General features: G+C 41.8%; 1 protein-coding gene across 1 annotated transcript in view; it reads left to right on the forward strand.

The window, feature by feature from the left end:
* Positions 1-25,554, forward strand: part of LOC124795902 (nephrin-like) — a 349,584-nt gene that overhangs the window by 296,326 nt on the left and 27,704 nt on the right. The window contains exon 12 of the mRNA XM_047259981.1: positions 8,549-8,760. Coding sequence (XP_047115937.1) covers positions 8,549-8,760 — 212 coding nt within the window. The remainder of the gene's footprint in view (positions 1-8,548; positions 8,761-25,554) is intronic.

Consider the following 25,554-nt stretch of genomic DNA (forward strand, 5'->3'; position numbering starts at 1 on the left):
CATTTTGTATCATTGGGAAAATCATCAAAAATATTTATTGCTGCATACTCAACTTCTTTTGGAGCCAGTGATATATTTAATGATACTTGACAACTTCCATAGTTGTAGATACGTACATAACTTTTCTTCTCGAACTCTGATGGATTTTTCACGAAGTTTTTCATATACAAATACATAATGATGCAATGGTCAGAATGCCTAACTCTTTGAACAGGATCCTACAAGCTGACAGTGGGTTAATATCACATATATTATTTATACACGTCGTTTTTGTGAAGTCAACACTTTCTTCCTAAAGGATGATTTACTACAGAGAATCAGTCCATAAGGCATTACAGTTAGGAAATGTGAAAAATATTTTAGACCGTTGACTCGTTTGTATCCAAGATGAGCAACTATACGAAGAGCGAATGTTGCGGAACTTTACTGTTTGAGAAGCTCAGTAGTATGTTTGTTTAAGTTCAAGATTTTATCAGCATTTACACCCTAAACTTTGGAGCACTCTAGCCCAGTTACTGACTCCTGTTCATGTGTTACACAAATTGTTGCTATGAATATTTGTTATGCAGAACTGCATGTATTGTGTTTTCTCAAATTTTGGGAGAGTACATCTTCAAATAACCACTTAAAAATTATTTGAAAAATATCATTAACAATGTGTTATGTTAGTTTCTCTGTAATGGAATTTAATAATAACACTAGTATTGTCTGCAAGAAGTACTAATTTTGCTTGATGAATGTTAAGTGGAAGATCATTTACATATACAACGAATGGGAGTAGACCTGTAATTGAACCATTTGCGACTCCCTTCGTGATTTCTCGCTAGTCATCAAAATTTCTCACTTTACAAAACTGTTTAAATTGTTCTGCACAGCTTCCTACATTCTGTTTATTAAGTATGATACAGATCAGCATTTTGTAAAACATTTAGTTCCATGAAACTTACGTTTTTTCTGAGAGAGTGACATGATCCAAACAATGAATCTCCTTGGGAAGATCACAAAAAAACACTAACTGGCGATATTATTTAATGTAAAGCTTGTAATATTTTGTGAGTGAATGTATAAACAGCAATCTCAGTCGAACAGCCAATCCGGAATCCCAAACGTGATGTGATAAGTAAATTGTTTGTATCTGAATGTGAGAATATTCCAGGAAATGGCGTCAGTAGGGAAACAGGACAATAATCATTTACTTTATGTCGTCTATCTTATAAAGAGGATTACAGATTACATAATTTTATCTGTCTGGAAAAATTCCCTGTAACATTAAGGATATTACTTGTTAAGTTAGAATAATTCCTCAGAACTAGGTGTAAAATTCCATCAATACAATATGAAATGGTGTTTTATACGTTTATAATTCTGTTAATTACAGTAAATGGTGTTATTGTTACGTCCAGTTGCTTAAAGTTTTAATATACACACTTGCTAAAAATTGTTCACATTTCACATGTATAAATGAGACAGTATAGATAAAGATGATGGTAGCCTATATTTACAGTAATGTGAGATATTTTTGGAACCAGCAACACTTGTCTGACATATACCACGGAAACTGCTAACGTGGTGTCACCAAGTAGACCATACCAAGATCAACATCAAAATTACATTGTTTGTAGGCGTGCCGAATTGCTATGATGTATCAGCTTACGATACTAAATTGGAAATACAACTGCCTGTAAGGTACAGCGGACAAGGAAGGACTGACAACTGTGTATGACAGTAATATCTTGAATATGTCCGACAATACCGTTACCCGATTCTTGAAGTAATGCCTGCATATAAAAATCTTGTTTTCTGGCTTTATAGGACGCTTGGATTTCGAAACGCTAATCGAGAATGTAGGACAACGCTTACCAAACATTCCTGGAACAGCACCAGTTCTTGTGGTTGCCATAGTATAAAATTGACAGAAGCATGTCATCGTCTAAAATCATAGAGCCACATAAAAACTAATCCTGACCGAGGTGGATATGAAGCAATCCTCTTAACACACAGTCACTATTAAGAGACAATAGTCTTTCCCTGGAAGAAAGCCAGCATTCTGTCACTCGCTCAAATGTGTCCGACTGATGGGTATGAGAAACAAAACAGAAATCTCTTAGCACTTTTATGACCCATCAAACGCACAGGACATAACCAAATTCAACATTTGGCTACCGCCGTGCTTGTTGTGTTAGTTCTGCAAGTAATACTACACGTGCTCCACATCGAAAAACACGCCACAACATAAACCTGGACGCATACCTACGACAGACGAGGACACAAGTTATCTCCTTCATGTGCGGTTCCTCCAGCTGTTGCCGTATCCATACTAGTGGAGCTGCGCTTCTTCTATCTATGATACTTCCTTGAATCTGTGTCATTTTCTTACACGTTGTCTTTCTTATGTGGTCTTTCCGAAACATTCTACACGGTCTCCTGAGATAGTGCATTTCTAGTACTATCTCTCTGCTTTTATTTTTTACAATAAGTGGAGCTGCGCTTCTTCTATCTGTGATACTTCCTTGAGTCTGTGTCATTTCCTTACACGTTGTATTTCTTATGTGGTCTTTCCGAAACATTCTACACGGTCTCCTGAGATAGTGCATTTCTAGTACTATCTCTCTGCTTTTATTTTTACAATAAGCCTCAAGCACTCGCATCCATAATTTGTTATAGAGCCTACGGTACACTTTTATAGCATGTCCTTTACTTTCCAACCAGAAAGGAGACCCTAAAATGGGGATTAAAAATCTGGGTTGCAGTTTTCCCATTGACTACTCGTTGTTATACCTCCCACTAACTTCTTCTGTCTTCCCAGAGGATGCCACCCAAAAGTTTAAAATTTTTACGTGACTTGATGTGATGGCCATGTACTAATATCCTTTCAGCGTTTTCTCCACTGTATAGGTATTCATTCTTTTGAAAATTTGCTTTTAATCCTAAGTCACCAGATTAATCTAACAAATATCTTAGCAAAAAACGGATAATACACTCTTCACTAGCCACCACTACCTGTCTTTTGGGACCATATAACCACTCATATGGTTTGTAACACTGACTCCACTATAATTTCTGCTTGTCTTCCTACTACCTTTCTTATAAAGTGGAGTTACATATGGCAGTTCCATTCATCGGGCACTTCTTCGCTATTCGACATACATGCGCTAAGCAACTTACTCAAACAATCCTATAATACATTCAGACCATACTTAAATAATTATGTTGGTATGTTTGCTGGTCTGGTAAATTTTCCATCAGTTTCATCAGTCCTCCTGCTTCTGTTTCCGTCATTTCCTCTAAATTTTCCACAGATAATTCATTCTCTAAATCTAGTTCAGCGTCCTCATACTTGGTTTCTCTCATCGGTAAACAGTGTCTTGAAACCACTTTTCCAGTCTTGAATGCCAATAACTGTTATATTTGTTCGTTCATTCACATCTCTTCTTAAATTCTTCACAGTTCTCCAGGCTTCTGCTACGTTTGTGACCCCCTTCCCCCACCCTGCACCTATTTCCTCACATCTCACACATATTTTTCCTAGTAATAATTTCTTTTTAATCGCCCTGTTTATTTCCACAAACGTTTGATCTCTCCCGCACTTCTCTTATACTCCGCCAACTGTTATACATTTTCTTATTTACTTTCACCTTTCGCCTAAGTCCTCCGCCCACCTCTCTGAGCTTTCTTTCCTTTCTTCTCTGTGTTCACCCAGCTTCTTATATGCTGCCTCATGAATATACCTTTCACTTTCTTGTTACTTTTCTTCTGCATTTCTCCGCTCACTAAAATTATGCAGCTCTCAATCTAGCCCCGTTTTATAAATAAATCTAATAGTTTCATCTCTGAGAATATTTAAATTAGATTTGAAACATAGAGAATGGTTCTGAGTTACCTTTTCCCCCATGGTGGAATGACAAGTTTTGCTCCAAGCAGGAAGTGCTCAGGGCCAAATTCGGGGCTTTCGTATACCCTGATATCCGTCACCCTAAGTCTATAATATTGCTTTTGTATGATGTAATCTATTATTGTTCTCAGATTTCGTGAATGACTCTGCCACGTGTATTTATGCACCCACTAACGGGGAGAAGATCTTTTGGCATTTCCAGATCCACTGCAGAGCGTGTATTTACAAACATTCCACCATTTTCATTTATGATATTCTCTCCGTATCTTCCTACTACTACATCATCTGCTTCTGTACCTTTTCTCCTATTGAAATCTACCGCATGATCTAAATCATTTTGAGGATATATCTTTTCCAGTACCCTTGTCAATTCCTCATAAAATAAAACTTTGATTACGCTGCCAGCGCCATTTGTTTGGGCATACAGTTCCACTAGAGTGTAGTCGTGTCTATGTTTGGAAAAGATCATTCTTTCATTAATTTGTTCCCCTCCCTCAATCCTCTGTTATTTTTTTGTGAATTTGCACTGCCGTCTCTGTCTTGCCCCTCTCGTCCTTCCTGACACTGTTGTAGAAACGAACAGAATCTCTCGCCATTTCAATTCCCTTCTCTCCACTTTTTCTTCTTGTTAACACACCAATTTTCAACCCTTGGAACTCATTGTAAAAACCTTTTTTCTTAATACTCAAGCCCCGTGCATTCCAAGTTCGCAAAATCGAAGCACCTTTTCGCAGCCATACTCCATCATGTTAAATTTTTTATCCGAGACTTGTTTTAGAAGCTCTGAGAAGCTGAACCAATGATTTCTGCTCTAGGCAGACTGTCTTTCCGGGCTGTCAAGCTTTGTCTGCCCAACTATAGAGGAAAGATGGGCCGTTGTGAGATACTGGACAGAAGAATGTTGAGTTAATTAATTTTCTGATGTATAGCAAATAATAGTTCACAGTCTGGTTGGAATAAAGGCAGTGAGTACAAATAACAGCACAATTCGCTACACCTGGAGAGGACGACTGGGTCGGTCGTCGAGACAATGGAAGCAATAACGTGGCTGAAAAATCGAAGGAACGCTATTAACCAACCATGTCGAGTAAATGTATGTCGACATATAGAATTTATTTTAAATTTATGAATTGTATTAATCACAATAATTTCCTCATATGTCCGAATGCTACTGAATTAACCCTCATTAGATCCATGATCACTGTGCTCGCGAATGTCAAAATGCTTCCATTCTGCACATCAGTCAGTTATCATGTTGTGACTTGAGATTTTTAAACATACCGATTTCCTTCTTCGAATAAAATACTTCATTTATTTAATTTTTGCTTATTTAGCCTGACCAAGAAAGAAGTACTCAAACTGAAAAGGCTGTATGACTGGGATGCAGTCTTTCGTCCCTCCTTTTCAATGTGTACGTCGAAGAAGGAATGACGAAAAGGGAAGAAAGGTTCAAGAGTGGAGCTAAAATTGGTGGTGGAAGAATGTCAGTGATGAGATTCGATGATGAATTTGCTGTCCTCTGAAAAATTACAGGATCTGCAGAGTGGAATGAACACTCTATATGGAATGAGTATAAATCGAAGAAAGACGAAGGTAATGAGGAGGAGTAGAAATGAGAACAGCGAGACATTTGATCATAATTGGTGATTAACAAGTGGATAAAGTTAAGGAACTCTGATAGCTGGGCAGCAAAATAACACATAATGGACGGAGTAAGGAGGACATAAAAAGCAGTTAGCACTGGCAGAAATGTCATTCTCAGCCAATAGAAGTCTACTAGTATCAAACATTGTCCATGTTTTGAGGAAGCAATTTCTGAGAATGAAATTTCGGAGCACAGCCCTCTATGGTAGTGAAAGATGGACTGTGGGTAAATCGCAACAGAAGAGTATCAAAGTATTTGGGATATAGTGCTACAGACGAATGTTGAAAATTAGGCGGACTGATAAGGTAATGAATCTCCGCAGAATCGGCGACGTGAAGAAGATATGGAAGAACACTAACTACAGGAAGGGAGAGAATTGCAGGACATTGGTAAAGACATCAGGGGCGTCTTCCATGGTACTAGAGGGAGTTGTAGAGGTAAAAACTGTAGATGGGGATAGAGACTGGAGCACATTCAGTAGATAACTGAGGACATAGGTTGCAATTGCTACTCTGAGATGAAAAGTTTGGCACAGGAGAAGCATTCGTAGCCGGCAGACGACTTACATAAAAAAAAACGCCTGACTACAATAAGGACTTACGACGCTCTCTCTCCCTCTCATTTGACCATGAGCAATACATACTAGCGGTTTAAAAAAAATTCACCAACTAATAATAATAACAATCATCATCATCATAATAGTAGACTACAACAATAATAACAATAATGGTAATAATAATAGTAGTAGCAGTAGCAGTAAAGTGCACGAAGAAAGAACTGTTCAGTGTTATCAGGAAAAGAGGAGTAAAGAGGAAAGGGAAGACTGAAATGACAGTGACAGTGTCTGTGAGTAGAAAAACAGAATTAAACTCTGACGTCAAGGCTGCGAAAATTGTTTAGACTATGGAGCAATGGTGAGACTGAGTTGCAGACTAGTATGTGGCAGAGCTGGCTATTACGTACAAGGTGGACCTTTAGTTGTCTTCTGAAGTCTGAAAGGAGTTTTTCTCTACTATTCGGGGAAGATTGTTGCAGAGTATGGTTCCAGTTCCTTAAAATCATTTAGAGTATATAGCAGTGTTTTTCAATGGTACTGAGAGAATTTCACTCTGTTGGGTACAAATACACTACTGCCCATTAAAATTGCTACACCAAGAAGAAATGCGGATGACATATGGGTATTAATTGGACAAATATATAATATTAGAACTGACATGTGATTAAATTTTCACGCAATTTAGGCGCAGAGATCCTGAGAAATCAGTACCCAGAAAAACTACCTCTGGCCGTAATAACGGCTTTGATACGCCTGGGTATTGAGTCAGAGTTTGGATGGCGTGTACGGGTACAGCTGCCCATGCAGCTTCAACACGATACCACGGTTCATCAAGAGCAGTGACTGGCGTATTGTGACGAGCCAGTTGCTCGGTCACCATTGACCAGACGTTTTCAATTGGTGACAGATGAGGAGAATGCGCTGGCCAGTGCAGCAATCGAACATTTTCTATATCCAGAAAGGCCCGTACAGGACCTGCAATATGCGGTCGTGCATTATCCTGCAGAAATGTACGGTTTCGTTGGGATCGAATGAAGCGTACAGCCACGGATCGTAACACATCTGAAATGTAACTTCCACTGTTCAAAGTGCCGTCAATGCGAACAAGAGGTGACCGAGACGTGTAACCAATGGCAACCCATACCATCACGCCAGTATGGCGATGACGAATACATGCTTCCAATGTGCGTTCACCGCGATGTCGCCAAACACGGATGCGACCATCATGATGCTGTAAAGAGAACCTGGATTCATCCAAAAAAATGACTTTTTGCCTTTCTTGCACCCAATTTCGTCGCTGAGTACACCATCGCAGGCGTTGCAGTCTGTGATGCAGCGTCAAGGGTAACCGCAGACATGGTCTCCGAGCTGATAGTCCATGCTGTTGCAAAAGTCGTCGAACTGTTTGTGCAGATCGTTGTTGTCTTGCAAACGTCCCCCTCTATTGACTCAGGGATCGAGACGTGGCTGCACGATCCGTTACAGCCAGGGGGATAAGATGCCTGTCATCTCGACTGCTAGTGATACGAGGCCGTTGGTATCCAGCACGGCGTTCCGCATTACTCTCCTGAACGCACCGATTCCATATTTTGCTAACAGTCATTGAATATCGACCAACGCGAGCAGCAATGTCGCGATACGATAAACCGCAATCGCGATAGGCTACAGTCCCACCTTTAACAAAGTCTGAAACGTGATGGTACGCATCTCTCCTCCTTACACGACGCATCACAACAACGTTTCACCAGCCAACGCCGGTCAACTGCTGTTTGTATATGAGAAATCTGTTGGAAACTTTCCTGATGACAGCACGTTGTAGGTGTCGCCACCGGCGCCAACCTTGTGTGAATGCTCTGAAAAGCTAGTTATTTGCATATCACAGCATCTTCTTCCTGTCGGTTAAATTTCTCGTCTGTAGCACGTCATCTACGTGGTGTAGCAATTTTAACGGCCAGTAGTCTATATCTGGCTTGCTGTTGAGACAGTTGTGTAAGAATGGCAGATAAGAGAACTTCCGATGATTGAGAAGGCGATAGAGCAAATATAGAAGATTTGGCATATTGGCACGTAGCTACACGTACCCATGATAATTGTTTGTAGTCAGGAGTGGTATGGCCGAAATATCGTATGTCACAAATGCACCGCTCACAAGTACTCACCGCCAGTTCCAGCCTGCGCGAGATTTCGCGCAATAGTTCTTGGAGAACAGCATCACCATAGTCACGTGTGGGCAGTTAGCTAGAAGGGTGCTGCGAAGTCGAAGTTAAGTCAGCGTGTAGACGGTTGTTGCAATGGCGGTCTAAAGGAAGGTTTTTGTAAGTGTTTCATGAATTATCAACTGTGATGAAACTTTCGAAAAACTGTCCAAAATTTAAAATTGTCCCTTCGCTTACACTAAGGCTTAGCAGTATCTTGTGAAATGGTCTCTCTGGACGGCGAGTGTTTTGTTTCGCAGTGGACGGGCAGGCTGCGTCGGTGGCGGAGACGCCGGTGCAGGCGTTGCCGCAGCCGCAGACGTCGCCGCCACCGCAGGAGCCGCCGCCGCTGCCGCCCCCCAACCCCGTGTCGCCGAAGGCCGTCCGCAACGGAGACCTCTTCCTCGAGTACAACAATAACACGCGGAGCCGTGTGTGCGCGTGGGAGTCGCCGGTGCCCCCGGGCAGAACGGTGAGCGCCGACCCCAGCAGCCGAGGCACTCCTGCACTCGTTGCTAAGCGCTGGCTATATATGCACTTCTATTCAGTCAGATTATCAAACTTTTACTTCAACTTGGGCATATATTTCTGTAGTTCCTTCGCTCAGCTTACATATTGTAAATACTGTTCGCTATTTAACGAACTAAATGTAGACAGAAGACTACGTCGTCGTTCTAAACAGACAATTTGCAAAACAATTGAGAACATTGAATTCTCTACATCTGCTGCAGACAAGAAGAAGAATTCTGTGAAGAATACTGCTGCTACTGCACTTGTCGACGGACCGTGTGTTTTCTGTGGTTGTACACTTAATTTTAGTACAGACATTAACGATTCTTTTACCCTTGGCAATGGATGGCTGACTGTAGCCATTGTACGAGGTGGTACTGGAGTTCCGTCTGTTGGTGGCCTTGAAAGTTTCGTAGACAGAGACATTATTGCTTACCGTACCTATCATATTGGAGAACTTGCAAATAAATACTTTGGCAAATCTGTGTATATGTCCCCTTCCCCATTGTCTTTGTATACTCGTAGTAAGAGAAAAATATCTATAAATGAATCTGTATTTATTTGGGTTAAAGGTAAAGGAGTATGTGAATTTTACTGTATCTCCCTCTTCTACGTAACAGCAAATTTTGGAAATCGGTTAGCACCAATTTTTTTCATTTTCGATTGCCGCACAACACTGAAAACACACTCACAACAGCACTATACAGGAGACACAGCGTCAGATTGGGGTGGAGGGATGACCTGGACATATGAGGGCCAAAAAGGGGGGAGGAGAGAAAGAAGGGGGAGGCGATGGAGAGAGTGGACATAGAAAAGGGGGGGTGGGCGGAAGCAAGAAGGAGTGGGAAAGGCAGAGAGCGGAGATCAGAAAGGACTGGGGGTAGGCAGAGAGAGGGTAGGCAGGGAAAAAACAGGATGGAAGGAAGGGAGAGGGAAGAGGGAGCCCAGGGAAAGGACAGAGGAAGGGAGGGGGAGTTGAGGATCAGAATTGATTGGAGGGATAAATGGAGGGAGAGAGTGCATCATCTGGGAGAGGGAGCCATCTTGGGGAAGATGAAGAGTGTAGAGGTGAAGGGTAGAGGAACACAATGGTGAAGGCGCGACACAGGGCGGGGTTTGAGAGGACCAACCAGAGGATGAGGGGATCAATGTGGTGGGAGGTGTAGAGGACGTGGATATGTTCGAGGAAAAGGAGCAGATGGGGGAGGTATATACGGAAGGCGAGGCGGAGTGCATGGCGCTTGGGGATCTGGAGAGTTACAGAATTTGGGGAGAGGGGCGGTTAGCACCAATTAATTTGCACCATTGAGCAACTTTGATGTACATTAGATGATTGAAGTACAGCGTTACCCATACTTCAGGATGTTCGTAAGACGACAACGTAAAAGAGTCAGGGTGCCTAGCGCAGAAGACCTTGATTTCAAAATTAAGTATCTCGAAAACCAAGATCGATAGACGAGTGCAAGAAACGCTATGTTTATAGTGAAAATTGTAAGAATTTTAAAGGTAAGTAATAAACAAGTTTCGAGACAGTTTAGAAGGCTGCTAACATGTGTCGCTGTGCGCTGTTTATTTCGCACGTTATCAGCGTGCAGAATTAAACTCGTCCTCAGCGAGCATTCTTTGCAATCACATCACTATCTCTTCGAAATGTCCAGCACTCACAGTGCGGAGGTGACCAAACGCACAATGAACTTTGCCATCAAATCCTGTAGTGTCACAACGCAAATAGATTCAGACGCCACAGAGATGGCCGACTGAAGCTTGTCCAGCGGGATGGGATGGTTTCGGTGTATATTGTCTTTGAATGTGCCCCACGAAAAGTAGTCTCATATATTCAGACAAGGCGCAAAGGCAGACGTCAGTCGCACAACTCGTGTGCTGTACGCTGTGAATTTTCTACCAAAATATGAGTAGGCAGTGACGGGGTATTTTCTGTGTGCTGAAACGCTTCAAATCAGTCTCTGCATCAGTCATTCAGACGGATTTCCTTGGGTTTTGTTGAATAATTCCAGAAACCGTGGCGACATTTTCGGTAGTAACTACGGTTTGCCTGACGCCGAAATTCCCCTCTAGATCGTCAGCCGCGTTGCCTGTCAGTTGAAGTTGGTCGAAGGCTGTAAGAACGGTTTTCGAATCGGGTTTTGCGGTATTCGAGTATTGGGGGAAAACCTCTTCTTTCGGTACGCTAGCGATCTTTCACTGGACTCGCATTCGGGAGGACGACGGTTCAATCCCGTCTCCAGCCATCCTGATTTAGGTTTTCCGTGATATCCCTAAATCGTTTCAGACAAGTGCCGGGATGGTTCCTGATGGTTCCTTTGAAAGGGCACGGCCGATTTCCTTCCCAATCCTTCCCTAACCCGAGCTTGCGCTCCGTCTCTAATGACCTCGTTGTCGACGGGACGTTAAACACTAACCACCACCGCCATCTTTCACTTTCCTATGGTGTAATTGATCGTTCTGAGCTGGCGCGCATTATTTACACGCACTACGTATTGTGATTATGCCTCCTTCTGTTAGCATCTTTTCTAACTATTTCAAAAGCTCTGTACAACTTCTGTATTAAATTGTTACAGATTTCACAATAAACATACCGTTTGCTGCACTCGTCTATCAATGTTAGCTTTCGAGAAATTTTAGTTGAAATCAAGGGTTCCTTATCCGGACATCTCATACAAGATAAACATAAATTAGGCACATGTCAATGCGGAGAATCACTCCAAGTATTTTGCTACCACTGCAGCTGCTCAGCATGGGCACAGATTGTGACGCGGCGCCCGTCAATACGTCGTGAAATTAATTGAAATCGCTATTACTGCCATCCAGGAAAGCGCACGTTTGCAGTTCCTCAAAAAATAAAAAATAAAAAAATAAAAAAGTAAAATATTTCACAATAAACATACCGTTTGCTGCACTCGTCTATCAATGTTAGCTTTCGAGAAATTTTAGTTGAAATCAAGGGTTCCTTATCCGGACATCTCATACAAGATAAACATAAATTAGGCACATGTCAATGCGGAGAATCACTCCAAGTATTTTGCTACCACTGCAGCTGCTCAGCATGGGCACAGATTGTGACGCGGCGCCCGTCAATACGTCGTGAAATTAATTGAAATCGCTATTACTGCCATCCAGGAAAGCGCACGTTTGCAGTTCCTCAAAAAATAAAAAATAAAAAAATAAAAAAGTAAAATAAAATAAATAAATAAAAATAAAATAAAAAAATAGTATGTGAAATTTTTATGGGGCCTAACTGCTAAGGTCATCAGTCCCTAAGCTTACACACTACTTAACCTAAATTATCCTAACGACAAATACACACACCCATGCCCGAGGGAGGATTCGAACCTCCTCCGGGACCAGCCGCACAGTCCATTACTTCGAGTCCTCCCTCAGGCATGGGTGTGTGTTGTTATTATCATAGTTTAAGTAGTGTGTAAGTCTAGGGTCCGATGACCTAAGCAGTTCGGTCCCTTAGAAATTCAGAAACATTTTGAACAAATTTATTCGGCGCGATAATATGGATCGATTGATTTAAGTATGTGTTCTGTCAAACCTGTTCCTCACTGATGTGCTACGCCACTATAGATATTACTAATCTAAATCTTCAGAGATGCTTCATCCAATGATATAACATCAACAGACATCGAGGGCTAAGCCCTAGGCGTGCTATGGCTGCAGACAAGGGAGCAGATGCACTGTGATCAACGTACCACCAATCCCTCCTGCATTTATTGCCAGTAGATAAATCCAGATAGTGCACTTCTTTGTTCAAGCAGCTCCCCACGTGGCCTCGCGTGGCTGAGTGGACTCCGTTTCAGACATCACTACTTCAGAAAAATTATGAGGGGGCGCTGGGAATCGAACACGGTCCTCCGCGCTAGAGGTAGTGAGGCTAACTATTTGGCTACAGACGCTGTGTATCTTCTGATATGTGTAATCTCTGGCGTGACCTGTATCTGTTGCTCAGTCATCTGTTGAAACCCCAGAGGTACTGGGTTCGTGCATAAAAGCGTTGCATTTCTCCATAAGTTTAATAAATGTAACAAATGCACATAACAGACATTTTAGTCATGAATAATATATTCCCCTTCGATATTTACAACATTTTGTCGGTGTTGGGGCAAATTTTTGATTTCGCAGCTGTAGAAATCACGTGGCTTTGAGGCGAAGAACACTCGAGCCATGTTCAGAACGCATTTTCATCCGGAAAGAAAGTTCATTGAAGGTCATTCTATAGGGAGTGGAAAAACTGAAAATCTGAGGGTGCAAGATCAGGTGAATAAAACGGGTGCGGACTGACGTGCCAAGCCACTCCCTGTGTAGTGCATTTGTCAGTCAAGCAGAGTGCAGGTGGGCGTTATCGTTGTGCAGCATCACTTCGCGCATTCTTCCTGGTAATCGTCTCAGATGGCGTCTCTTAGAAGTCTCAGATAAATTTCAGCAGTGATAGCTACTCCTCGGGGAAGCAATTCATACCACACCACACCGTCGCTGCTCCATCTACACCATCTTTTGTGGATGCATGCAGATCTTTGTACGGCGAGTTGCTGCTTTGTTTGCGCTTAGCCATTCCTTTCCTTTTCTTAAGTTAGTATAAAGACACAATTTCTCATCACCAGTAACGATACAGGATAGGAGTGGTTAGTGTTGTTCACGAGCCAATTATTGACGGGGAGCAGAGATGCACAAACGACCACTTGTTAATTTTCATGATTGTGGCTCAGAGGATGGGGTACCCATAAACCCGATTTTTTTAACTTCCCCACTGCAAATGTCGCACGGGGTGAAATCATCACAGTTCATCACATTCACCAGTTCTCGAATACAGTGACGTGCATCGTCGTGGATTAATGTATTTAAACGATCTTCATGAAACACCTAAGGTTTTCCGAAATCTAAAATGTCCCTAATGTCAAAACGATTTTCCTTAGAAAGAGAAGGCAATTTTCTTTCCGTGCTTCGTCGAATTGCGTTTATCCCCGTACAAGGCGGAAATGATTGTGACTGTCTCTGGTGCTGTTTCCTAACTCAGACAGAAGAATATTTCAGAAATGTTCCTATTTTCCCACTTGACTATTTCCTATTAGCCATAGCTCCACTCACTATGTCCAAATGATAAAATGATTACATTTAAACTCAAATAGGAACAGCGAGTTACACTAAAATATGGCAAACGATAAGCAAACACGTAGTAAACGAAATACCAACATGCGAAGCCAAAAACGTTACGAACTTATGCACCAAACTTATACTTCTGTAAAACCCTGTAAACATGCTACCAGCAATCTGAGTCTCCTAGGCGGTCGCCTCATGCGTAAACTAAACTCTGACACTGGGACACCGTTCTTGCTGCGTTTGATCTTCGTTGATGCGTTTTAGTCATTCCCCAACACTGTGCTCCATATAAGTTTTAGAAAGGGTCATGTTCCAATAGAACCTGATTGTCAACGCCACTCCTTGTTTGCTACCAAAATTCCTGTAATTATGTGTGTGTGTGTGTGTGTGTGTGTGTGTGTGTGTGTGTGTGTGTGTGTGTGTCTGTGTGTGTGTGAAATCTTATGGGTCTTAACTGCTAAGGTCATCAGTCCCTAAGCTTACACACTACTTAACCTAAATTATCCTAAGGACAAACACACACACCCATGCCCGAGGAAGCACTCGAACCTCCGCCGTGACCAGCAGCACAGTCTATGACTGCACCGCGTAGGCCTCTCCGCTAGTCGTGCGCGGCCTGTAATTATGGCTTGTCCGATTGATTTCACGGGATATCTTGTGATGACTAATGCTGTGCTTCCGGGTGTTTGAATTTCCATTTTCACATAGCATTTGAACGAGAATGGAATTAAAAACACTTGAAAGCACGTCATTATTTCCTAAATGGTATAATTTTGTAGTCAGTCTGTAATTTTTTGAATCTGAAGTATAAAAAAAGTCAAATTAAGACTTCGTCCGTTTTGAGCTGTAAAAGTGAAAAATTTCATTGCAATTGGCCAATAGAAACTTCATAGTTATCAGCTAACCTCTAGATAACATGTCACAACACATTTCTTCGTGTGAATATACCATGTGAATCAGTTATATACTCATAACAGAGATGATGTGGATTCTGTGTGACTTCCTTGTTGTTTATAATTCGCTCCACATGAGCGCTGGTGGACAGATTTGGGTGCCACACGTTTGCGACGTAATAGACATTATTGACCACGACTTGATAATGACTAAGATTTCGAAATTGGGCAATAGCAACTAAATTCGAAAATTGCACATTCCGTAACGAGCAGTATTTTCATGCGAGAAATACTCTGTCGGAAAAAAAAATCGCAGCACCAAGAAGGAGTCGTGCGACATAAACGAAAGTTTGCAGACGCTTTTTTACATCTAGAAGATGATGTCTATTCAAATTTCGAGACAGTGGCAGAAGAATGCGCTAGTAGCGCCCCTGTGAGGTTGAAAAATCAGGTTTCCTTTAAATATACGCTTTAACGATCGTTAACTTTAGCTACTTTTATGATTGCAGTTGATGTTAGTCACGAATGCCTTCAAGGTGACAAATACGTCTTAACCAACACCTCACTGGGTTTCAACGAGTTCGTGCAATACGGCTAAGAGAAGCTGGATTTTCCTTCCGCGGTACTGCAGAAATACCTGGCAGTAAAGTAGCCACTACATACTACTGCTGGCAGCGGCGGTCCCGAGAATGCACCGTCGCAAGGAGACCGGACTCCAGAAGGGCACATGGCATTGCCTAGAGGGAAGACCATCGTGTGGGTGTATGACTCTGGTGCATCGTGTAGCATCTGCAGAAGCAATTTGAGTGGTAGTTGGTATTACAGCGATCTGTTAAAAACCTAATAATTCAAGGAAAGCTATGGTTCAGACGCCCTGTAGCATGCATTCCACTGACCCAAAACCACCTACTTCTGCGACTTCCTCGGTGTCAAGCGTGAACTCAATGGAGAATATGATGGAGGTCTGTTGTGTTTTCTGATGAAAGAAGGTTTTGTCTCGGTACTAGTGGCTGCCATGTGTTGTGTAGAAGGGGACCAGATGAGTTCCTGCGAACAAACTATCTGCGTGCTAGACCAAAGCCTTCTAGATACAAGGCCTACGCACAGCGGTCATATTAGCACGTGACGTCGCAAACTGTTGGCCGTCTTATCTTTAGTCGGCAGTCCTGTTGACGTGTATGTTGTGTTGAAAGTGTGTGCCACGTGAAACTCATATAGATTTCATACAGTATTCGCCTACAGTTCTTCGGAGCATGGGATACAAGTGTTGCGTTCCCTTTTGCTCCCAGACAGGAATTTGTGTCTATGCATCATTCAAGGGTAAGTAAATGACAAAAAATTTATAGCGTGTTGTTTGTTTCCATTGCACCGCATTTGCCAATTTTTTTTTAAAAGCAGTTATGTATCATGTACCGGTATAATTTGTTTCTTCATTCTGGACCATTGATGCGAGGTTAATACGAAGCTGGCTGTGAAATGTCTCTCATATTTGCAACTATTGTCACACAGAGTAGCTATATTAATTAGTATGGCTCGAAAATGTTTAGTATTCCTTATCATTCCTACCAGATTATTGAGTTTCCAGTACTTTTATTTGGAAGAGCTACAGAATGATTTTGTTCATTTTTACATAAACAGCTATTCGGAAATAAATTCAATTTGAGTAAACTACCTTAGAAATTTTTTTTAATGAATTCAGTGTTCGGCTGATTAAGCAGTACGTAAAGCACAATTTCGAGGTAAGTGCATTGTGATTAAATTAACAGTACTCTGTGACACGAATTTAAGTCAAGAATATAGGAGAAACAATATTTTCATGTTTAAGGTTCTAAAGTTCTGGAGAAACAGGGAAATAAAATATATTTTCGGGATTTTTGCTTTATTAAACATTATGTCAGGAGGTGCTCAATTTCGTCGAGTGATCTGAGTTTCGTGTGAGGTCAGCAAATTTTGAAGTGGAGAGGAAAATTTACGAAAATAATCGGGGAAACAAATTCTTTAATTCTGTAGGAGCTCCAGCTGCTTTATTTAAAACTGAAAACGGGTGCTTGTTGTTGCATATTGCCGATTTTTTACTGCAAGATAACGTAGCTCCTGACGTAAAAGACAGCATTTAAAATTACGGTTTGTATTCAAGCCTAGAAACGCGTATTTAAGGCATATCGTCAAAATAATTTTACATCTTGAAATAACATAGGGCAGTTTTGTTCAAAAATGGCTCTGAGCACTATGGGACTTAACATTTATCGTCATAACTCTCCTAGAACTTATAACTACTTAAACCTATCTAACCTAAGGACATCACACAACACCCAGTCATCACGAGGCAAAGAAAATCCCTGACGCCGCCGGGAATCTAACCCAGGAACCCGGGTAGGGAAGTTTTGTTCAGTTACTTTACGCAATGGTATAAATTTCCATACTTTCATTAAAAGGCCATGTAGAAGATGAAACCACGAGAATCACTATGCGGTCTCAGCTCTACAACTCGTATAAAGTTCGTATAGCTGCAGATTGCTTAACAGGAGCGTTCCGATACAGACCCGGCCATCAGCATGTGACGTCTCAAGTGTGCGCGCAGCCCTGTAGTCTAGGTGGTGTTGCTAGACACACTAGACCTGTACGCGGAGTAATGGTCTGGGATGCGATTTCGTATGAGAGCGGGATCTCGTTTTTGGTTTATTCCAAGCACCCTGACCGCAGGTTTCTACGTCAGTCTGGTGATTCTACATGTTTTTTTGGCGTTCATTAACAGCATCCCATTGGGTGCTTTCCAAGAGGATAACGCTTATCCCCATACAGCTCTGATTTACAGTTTCGAACTGTTGCCTCAGCCTGCCTCATCAACAGATGTGTCTCCAATCAAGCACTTATGGGACATCATTCGACGATAATTCTAGCGCCATCCACAAACAGTATTAACCATCCCTGTATTGACTGGCCAAGTGATACAGGCATGGAACTTCATCTCACACACCGACATCCGGCACCCGTGCAACACAGTATCTGCACCTCTGCATGCCTGCATTCAGCATTCTGGCAGGTTACCCGGTTGCTGATGAAACAGCATTTCACACTTTGAGTGGCTTGTCTCGTTTACCTCTATGATCTTGCGATGTTAATCTCTTATATACGTTACCTAGAAAAAGGATTCCCGAAATATCGTTACCCTCCATTAATTACTTTTTCGTGCTGCGATTTTTTTTCCGGCAGTGTATATCGACGCTGCTAAGATGTACGCAAACAAAGATTTTTTGTCTTCTCAAATGTTTCATTTACTACTGGTGTCGTCTATATAAACGTTAAGTAACGCAGAACACAAACAACAACTGGCAATTTAATTTGCAGTTATCTGCTTTCTTTTTACCCGTTTATCCACTTTAATACACGTTTATCGATGGCTTATAATGGAAATTAGCAGGCTATATCTGACATAATTTCCTGTACTCCATTTGTTAGTAGCCTGAGAATGATGAATCAAATCAATGAAGATTACCTTTATTGAATTACTTATATTTTACTGAATATTCCAGAGTGCTTAACAAAAGCATTGATATAAAGCAATAATGAGACAGTTGCACGCGATTTGCGGTGGTAAAGCTACATTATTCAAATATCAGGTCAGTAAGACCAGATCACTGATATAATCAACAAAATTTAGAGTTGCCATGAGAAGCAACACCAATTTTCAGTCGTCACAACAATAAATTTAAGGGGCATTAATATGCTTCTCAGTTATAAACTAACAGTTCCTTTTGAATCATACGTACATTTTCTAAATGAATTTTATGAGCAACGCTAGTGTGCAGAGAAAATGGTGTGTATAATTCAAACATACAAAGATTACACGTTTCCCTTGCTGTAGTTTTGTGAAACGTAAGTCATCTGAGTTCCTTAGAGCTTTTAAAAATATTTGCTGGATCATGATCACAATTCTTTTATGCTTTTGCATAAATAAAGCTATCAGTAGGTAGTCTGAATTATAACAGTTTGCATGGCAGGTTCCCTAGGCGGAACAATACGGGCGACCGAGCTATGAGGGGGTCAGATTCTCATCAAGAGCGATATGGGTTATTAAACATGGATGTTACCAACAGCAAATACGGTGGCCTCTCCGGGTAGCCACGCCGACTGAGGCTCCTTGCCACGATTAGCGCGAATCTACCGTCGGAGGTTCGAGTCCTCCCTCGGGCATGGATGTGTGTGTTGTCCTTTACGTAAGTTAGTTTAAGTGAATAAATCTAGGGAACGATGACCTCAGCAGTTGGTTCAAATAGGAATTTGCCATAAAATTTGAGTAAGATATCGGTGGCAATCCGTAAGCTCTGTTCTTGATTCTTCTGAGCGCAATAGACAGTCCAATGAAGGCCCAACACCCCCCATCACGGGACCTTTTAGATGTAATCACCACACGTGTTCAGACATTTATCCCATTGGGAGACGAGACCATCACTTGCTGTTTCGTAGAACGCGGTCAGCCATTGACTGATCCACATCCGCACTTACTCCTGCACTGCGATTTCCGGCTGAAACAGTTGTCCACGAATGTCTTTCTCCAGGTCGGCAAGGAAACTGTTGCAGTGTTTTCCAACATGGAACCTTCTCAGGATTCCGTTGAAGCAGGTGTTCGGTTCTCATTTGCCTGCACGTTTCAGAATCACCGTAAGTAAGTGCGCTGTAGTATGTTTACTAGGATTGGGAATGCCATTAACTGGGCAGAAAGCGTCAAAACGAAGTAACATAGGAGACAAATTAATTTGGCAGTCGCTCCAGGTTCTCGACACACGTTCGATAAGTAAATAGTTTTACTTGGAAACAGTTGTGTAGACAGATAAATAAACAGAGTAAACGATTTTGGGTCTTCGTCCCTTTTGACGTTTCAGTTATCACCCGTAATTTTTCGCTATAATCTAGTGGTCGAAAGAATGGAACCAGTGTGACCACTGCCGCACTCCACGCAATTTTACAGTATCCCGGACAGAAAACGCACGTAAAAATATCCCTCTTTCCACATGAGGTAAATGACTACGTCAGTTGCCCTAGCATTTCGTGAGATCTTGGAGTGCTTAGACCGTCACGATTTATCAGCTGAAGGCATAGTCTGAGAATGAGTCCTTGATCCTGTTTTCTGCCAGTTTACATGTTCTTCTTGATCACACAAACACTTACACTTCACTATTACCGGTTTCGACCACTTCCATTTACACATCAAAAAACATTCTGATGTAGTATCAACGTCAAACTTAACATGTAGGTACATTGTACGTGCACTTCTTATGCACCTACACGTTTAGTTTGACGTTGATACTACTGTAGTGTCGGTAGCTGGACCGACACCGTGATGTGGATTGCTGAAAAGGAATGCTAAACTAACGCTGTGGCCGATGGTGCACGAACGGCAATAAGCATACGGGCGTGAAGTCTGGAACATAAAAACTTATGAATGAATAAGAAGAAAAGTATGTAGATGCTTTTTACTTAACTTTTATTGATTCCTTGGAATACATCTCTCTTGAATACTCGTACGCTATAGGCACTGATACAAATGGCTCCTTGCTAGTTCGTAGCCATTAACTTAGCTGATGGCTATTCTGTCTCTCGGCTAATGAGAGAGAAAGGCTTCGTACCACTGGGCGATAGCTAGGTTCGCGTACAACTGGGCGGTAGCTTGGTTCTCGTACAACTGGGGCCGAGTCCACTATCGTATCACGAGACCTGCCTTGGTGGTGGCGCTAGGTCTGCGATCACAGTGGCGACACGCGGGTCCGACATGTACTACATGGACCGCGGCCGATTTAAACTACCACCTAGCAAGTGTGGTGTCTGGCGGTGACACCACAACTACATCAGAATATTTTATGATCTGGAGATGGCAGTAGCCGAAATCGGTAATAGCGAAGTGTAAAAGTTCGTGTGTTGAAGACGAATCTGTAAAATAAAGTGCCGTCACGATTCATGAAAAAATTACTGTCTATGTATCACATCGACCACAGTCGTCAATCCCTCCATCGTAGTAAAAACATTGTGTCGTAACTGGACTAGTATGTCGAACTTTGCTTTACCTGTGCAATATATTTAGCTGCTGATCTGTCCATGAACTAATCCTAACCCGCCCCCAAAACTACGTCCTACTTTCAGAATTTTCGCAAGAGTACTCACACAGTAGCAGAGTAAGTTATCCGTTGTGGAAATAGCCTCAGGTACTGGGTACACATTTCTCAGAGATATCCTTTCATCCAGGGTGTGCTAGTTCTGCTAGGTATGTTGGGGCAGAACTGATGCTGTGGGTGCGGGGTCATGAACGTGTACTTCTGGAGGGCTAGTTGGTAATAGCATAGGCAGGAAAAGGAGGCGTTCTACATTCGAGTCCCGGTTAGGCACAGGAAGCTTAAAAACAACACATATTTACAGCCAGAAGAAATGTTCATATGCATGTAAAGTTTCAGTTTTCATTTTCAATAGAAGTAAGTTGTGTACATTCAGAGGGCGAGGCGAATAGCTTTACCGTATTTCCTTCAATACAGAACATGTTGTTATCTACTTTCCGTACTTCAGTATTACTATACAGGAGCCAATGATATTCAGATATAAACTGTGCCTAACTACGAGAAGTATGCAATTGTTTACAGATATTTCATAAATATCTACCTTCGTTTTCAGAAGTTTAAGCATTAATAAAGAGCAATAATGAAGAAAATCTTTGCAACATAAAGATAACGCAGAGGGTAGAGATTCGGATTATAAGGTTCGCGTTTAACGTCTCGTATTTGTCGAAAGTCAAATTTATAAGATTAAAAGAAATGGACATGATACAACAGAATTTTGAACGTAGATAAAATAGCTAACGCAATGATAGTGTGAAGGAAAATGGACATATTTGTTAGGAGAGCAGTCTTGCTCTTCAGTTGGTGTCTTTATTTATCCTTATCTTTTACTATATTTCTTCATTTCTACATATCTAAACAGTTGATACCATCAAGAAATTATTTTACGTTTTCTCTTCGACTGACGATCAATTTCCTACTACATGGCATTGGAAACTAAGTTCATCCTACGCATTCCATCTTCTGATGACGATATGTCATGTACTTTGTCTCGTCAATTCGTTTTCATTCCTCTTACTTGCGATAAAAACTTTTAAAAATTTTTGTGGCACCCGGTTGCAGTTGCATCCGTTTCTCGCTTCTCCATTTATAGCACCGTCTTCTATAACACAATTGGCTGTTTTGAGAGTATGAATATTTGTTAAAATTTATAAATACATTTCACAATAACGGTAGAGAAAAAGCTGTAGACACTTTGTGATATGTTCTGATTTGTAAGACTCGTCACTAGGATATCATTATAAGCGAACCAATTTAGCATATGCGTTCACTGTATACAGTAATAATATTGTTCCCCTGAAGTGTCCGGTTGAGCGTCTGAATAGAAAAAGTAGGCACATCTGAGGTAATGTTACTCTGTTCAGTGGCGCGTGCTATGTACGACTAAAAATCCTGACTCTCTCTTTGCTCATCAGCCTCTGATTAAGGGAAGCATGTTTCAACACACTGCTCTATGCAGCAGGGTCAATTGTTTATTACAATATGATGTAGACATTACTTAGTGGGTGATAGTTCAGTTAAAAGCTTCGGAGATCTTTTGTATCCCGACGGTCTACGCTACGTGATCTTCTCAAATCCGTAGAGACTGGGAAACATCAACAGCAGACACTGATGACGACAGTCAGCCGAGCGACTGAAGAGGTACTCCCGTTGGCGCGATCTTGTGTACCTCTTTATGCACTTAGCACCACGTGGAATAGACAGCATGCCTTTCCACACATAAATTATTACTTGTTGTCACAATAAAGTTGTTCACGGCACTCCGGAATCTCATTAGTGATCGCGAATGGGAGCATACATTCTGTACGTTTAAAAATGTTGAGATGTATGTGAATTCTTAAGGGACTGCTGAGGTCATCGGTCCCTAGGCTTACACACTACTTAAACTAACTTATACTAAGAACTACACACACACACACACACACACACTTGCCCGAGAGAGGACTCAAACCTCCGGCGGGTGGTGCATTGTGTATGACCTTAATACCAGTAACAATGATTGTTCGAGATGTTAAAGTGCAATTTTAGTGCCGGCTGGGGTGGCCGAGCGGTTCTAGGCGCTACAGTCTGGAACCGCGCGACCGCTACGGTCGCAGGTTCGAATCCTGCCTCGGGCATCGATGTGTGTGATGTCCTTAGGTTAGATAGGTTTAATTAGTTCTAAGTCTAGGGGACTGATTACCATAGAAGTTAAGTCCCATAGTGCTCAGAGCCATTTTAACCATGTTTTGCAATTTTAGTCCCTTTCTTTACATTGCCTTGCATTTTCATCACTTGCCGCTAAATGACAGCCGAAGGCAAAAGATAGAACTTCATACTACCACCTGAAATTTTTATAACAACGTTGTATAAACATAGGATATTACCTTTTTGTTTATTTTATGTATTGTTTCTTTCATTTAGTTAACTTTATACTTTTAGTGTTTTATTTATTTGCTTTTGTGGGAGAAGAAAATTTCTCGTCATGAAGACGCTGTAGCGTTTTTGGCAGAATTTTAAGAAGAACAGGATAGACTATCCAATAATTTGAAAAAACAACCACGTCCAGTGGATTAAAAGTCACGAGCTCTTGGCCGAGCACTCCTAGGCCATTTTCACGTGGTGACTGTCGTATGACTGCTGCTGCCGTCCTCCAATAGCTGCGCTTTCTTCAGTGACGTCACTGGTGCTCGCTCCAGCGCCATATATGGTAAAGTTTTCATTGCGTGCTTGCCGCACCCGCTTCAACTTTCCGATAGCTTGGTTCCTAGGTGTGATTAGCTGCAGGCCACCATCTTTACTGAGAGTGTTGTCAGAAATTTTTATTTTTTATTTTGTATAGCACTGTCCCAAAAACTAGTAGTCCGCGTAATAACAGATGTGGCGGCCAGTGCAATACGGTGTCCGTTTCTTGAATCATATTCAGCCACCGTTAACGAACATACATGACGAAAGAAACAGTTTTGGAACAGAAGTGACGAGGAGTAGTACAAAGGAGATCAGGTACTTAATTAATATCAGTACTTATGGCGATTTAGTGGAAGGTTCTCATATAAATCAATTTTACACAACGACCGTAAAGAGGAACACGTCAGACGCATACTAGTGCAGGTGAAAAAGGGTTTCGCAACAAAAACTGTCAACACTGGTGGATGTTGTTATCTTAGTTGAGAAACATGATTCAAAATGCACACGTCTGGTACAAGGAACTGTGCAGACGTTATTCGTAGGCTATAAGAAATCAGGAAAGATGGAAACGTATTCGCAACTGCAAATATGGTATATTATCAGACACCAGCTGCGCAATGTATTGTTAGCTACGAAAATCTATGCCTAACCGGTAATCGAACCCGAATTTTCCATTTTCTGGCTGTTACTTTAACCGCGTCGGCCATCGCAACACGCCTCCAGTAGCGATACAAGTATCCATATGTCACCGTCTGCGTACGTCCTGCACTCGCCCAATTGCTGTGATTCCCGCACGGGGTGAGACTCGTCATTATCGTCGCGGTCTGATCTTGGAGTGAAATACTATACTGCAGCGGCTGGTCAATCTTGGACGTGTGCTTGGCTGGCTAAAATTGTTAAGAAGACATTCGCGTTAAGCGGGAGACCAGGGTTACAGTGACAGTACGACACAAATTTTCATTATATCCTGTACATTGTGCGGCTGGAGTCTGACCATATTCCCTTATGCGAATACATTTATAGTATTTCATGTGGGTTTCGCTCGCAACAGTGCCTAGTTCTATACACATGCCCCGCACGTCTGAAGTAAATTGCAGAGAACTTTGTAAACAACACAGGCGTTGTTGTATAGAAAATCTTGACAACATGAAATAAAAAGTGTTAGCAATGTGGTGCTATAACCTCATACATGCGAGGTGATACAGATTGACGTTGTGAAAATTTGGGACGTTAGAGGAGAAGAAATGTTAAAAAAATCAAATGTATGTGAAATATTATGGGACGTAACTGCTAAGGTCATCAGTCCCTAAGCTCACACACTATTTAACCTAAATTATCCTACGGACAAACACACACACCCATGCCCGAGGGATGACTCGAACCCCCGCCGGGACCAGCCGCAGGGGAGAAGAACTCTGGAACGTTTTAATATCAGGAACCTACAGCCGGAAACGTGAAACAAAGTTTCCATAGTCACCACTGAGCTGATGACAATCTGCGTTCTGTACGAGACGTTGCCATGTTAATTTATCTGTAAACATTTGGCTGGAATTCTTGGAGGTGGCCTTACTCAACCACACATCTCATCGTATCGTTTGAACCATGCATGGTATTTGAACTTTCTGGACAATGTGTTGCCTGAACATTTGGAGGATGTTCCCTTGCAGTTATGCACTCATTTGCGCTTTCAGAAAGAGGGTGCCGCAACGCACTTTTCCTCCTAGGGCTACGTAAAGTCCCTTGCGTACTCAACACTAGCAGGTGCAGTACCTGAACTTATCGAATGCATCTTTACAGCATTTAATGCTATCACAGAGGACAACGGAATCTTAGAGAGAATCAGACAAAACATGATTCTTTGTTGCACATTACGTAACGAAGTTGATGGTCATCACATTCAACATTTGTGTGCATTAAAGTCACTGATTCCGTTTACAGTATTTGGTTGTGCGTCACTGTCAATAAATGTTT

This window comes from Schistocerca piceifrons, chromosome 4 (genome assembly GCF_021461385.2).
Source record: "Schistocerca piceifrons isolate TAMUIC-IGC-003096 chromosome 4, iqSchPice1.1, whole genome shotgun sequence".
Taxonomy (NCBI): Eukaryota; Metazoa; Arthropoda; class Insecta; order Orthoptera; family Acrididae; genus Schistocerca; species Schistocerca piceifrons.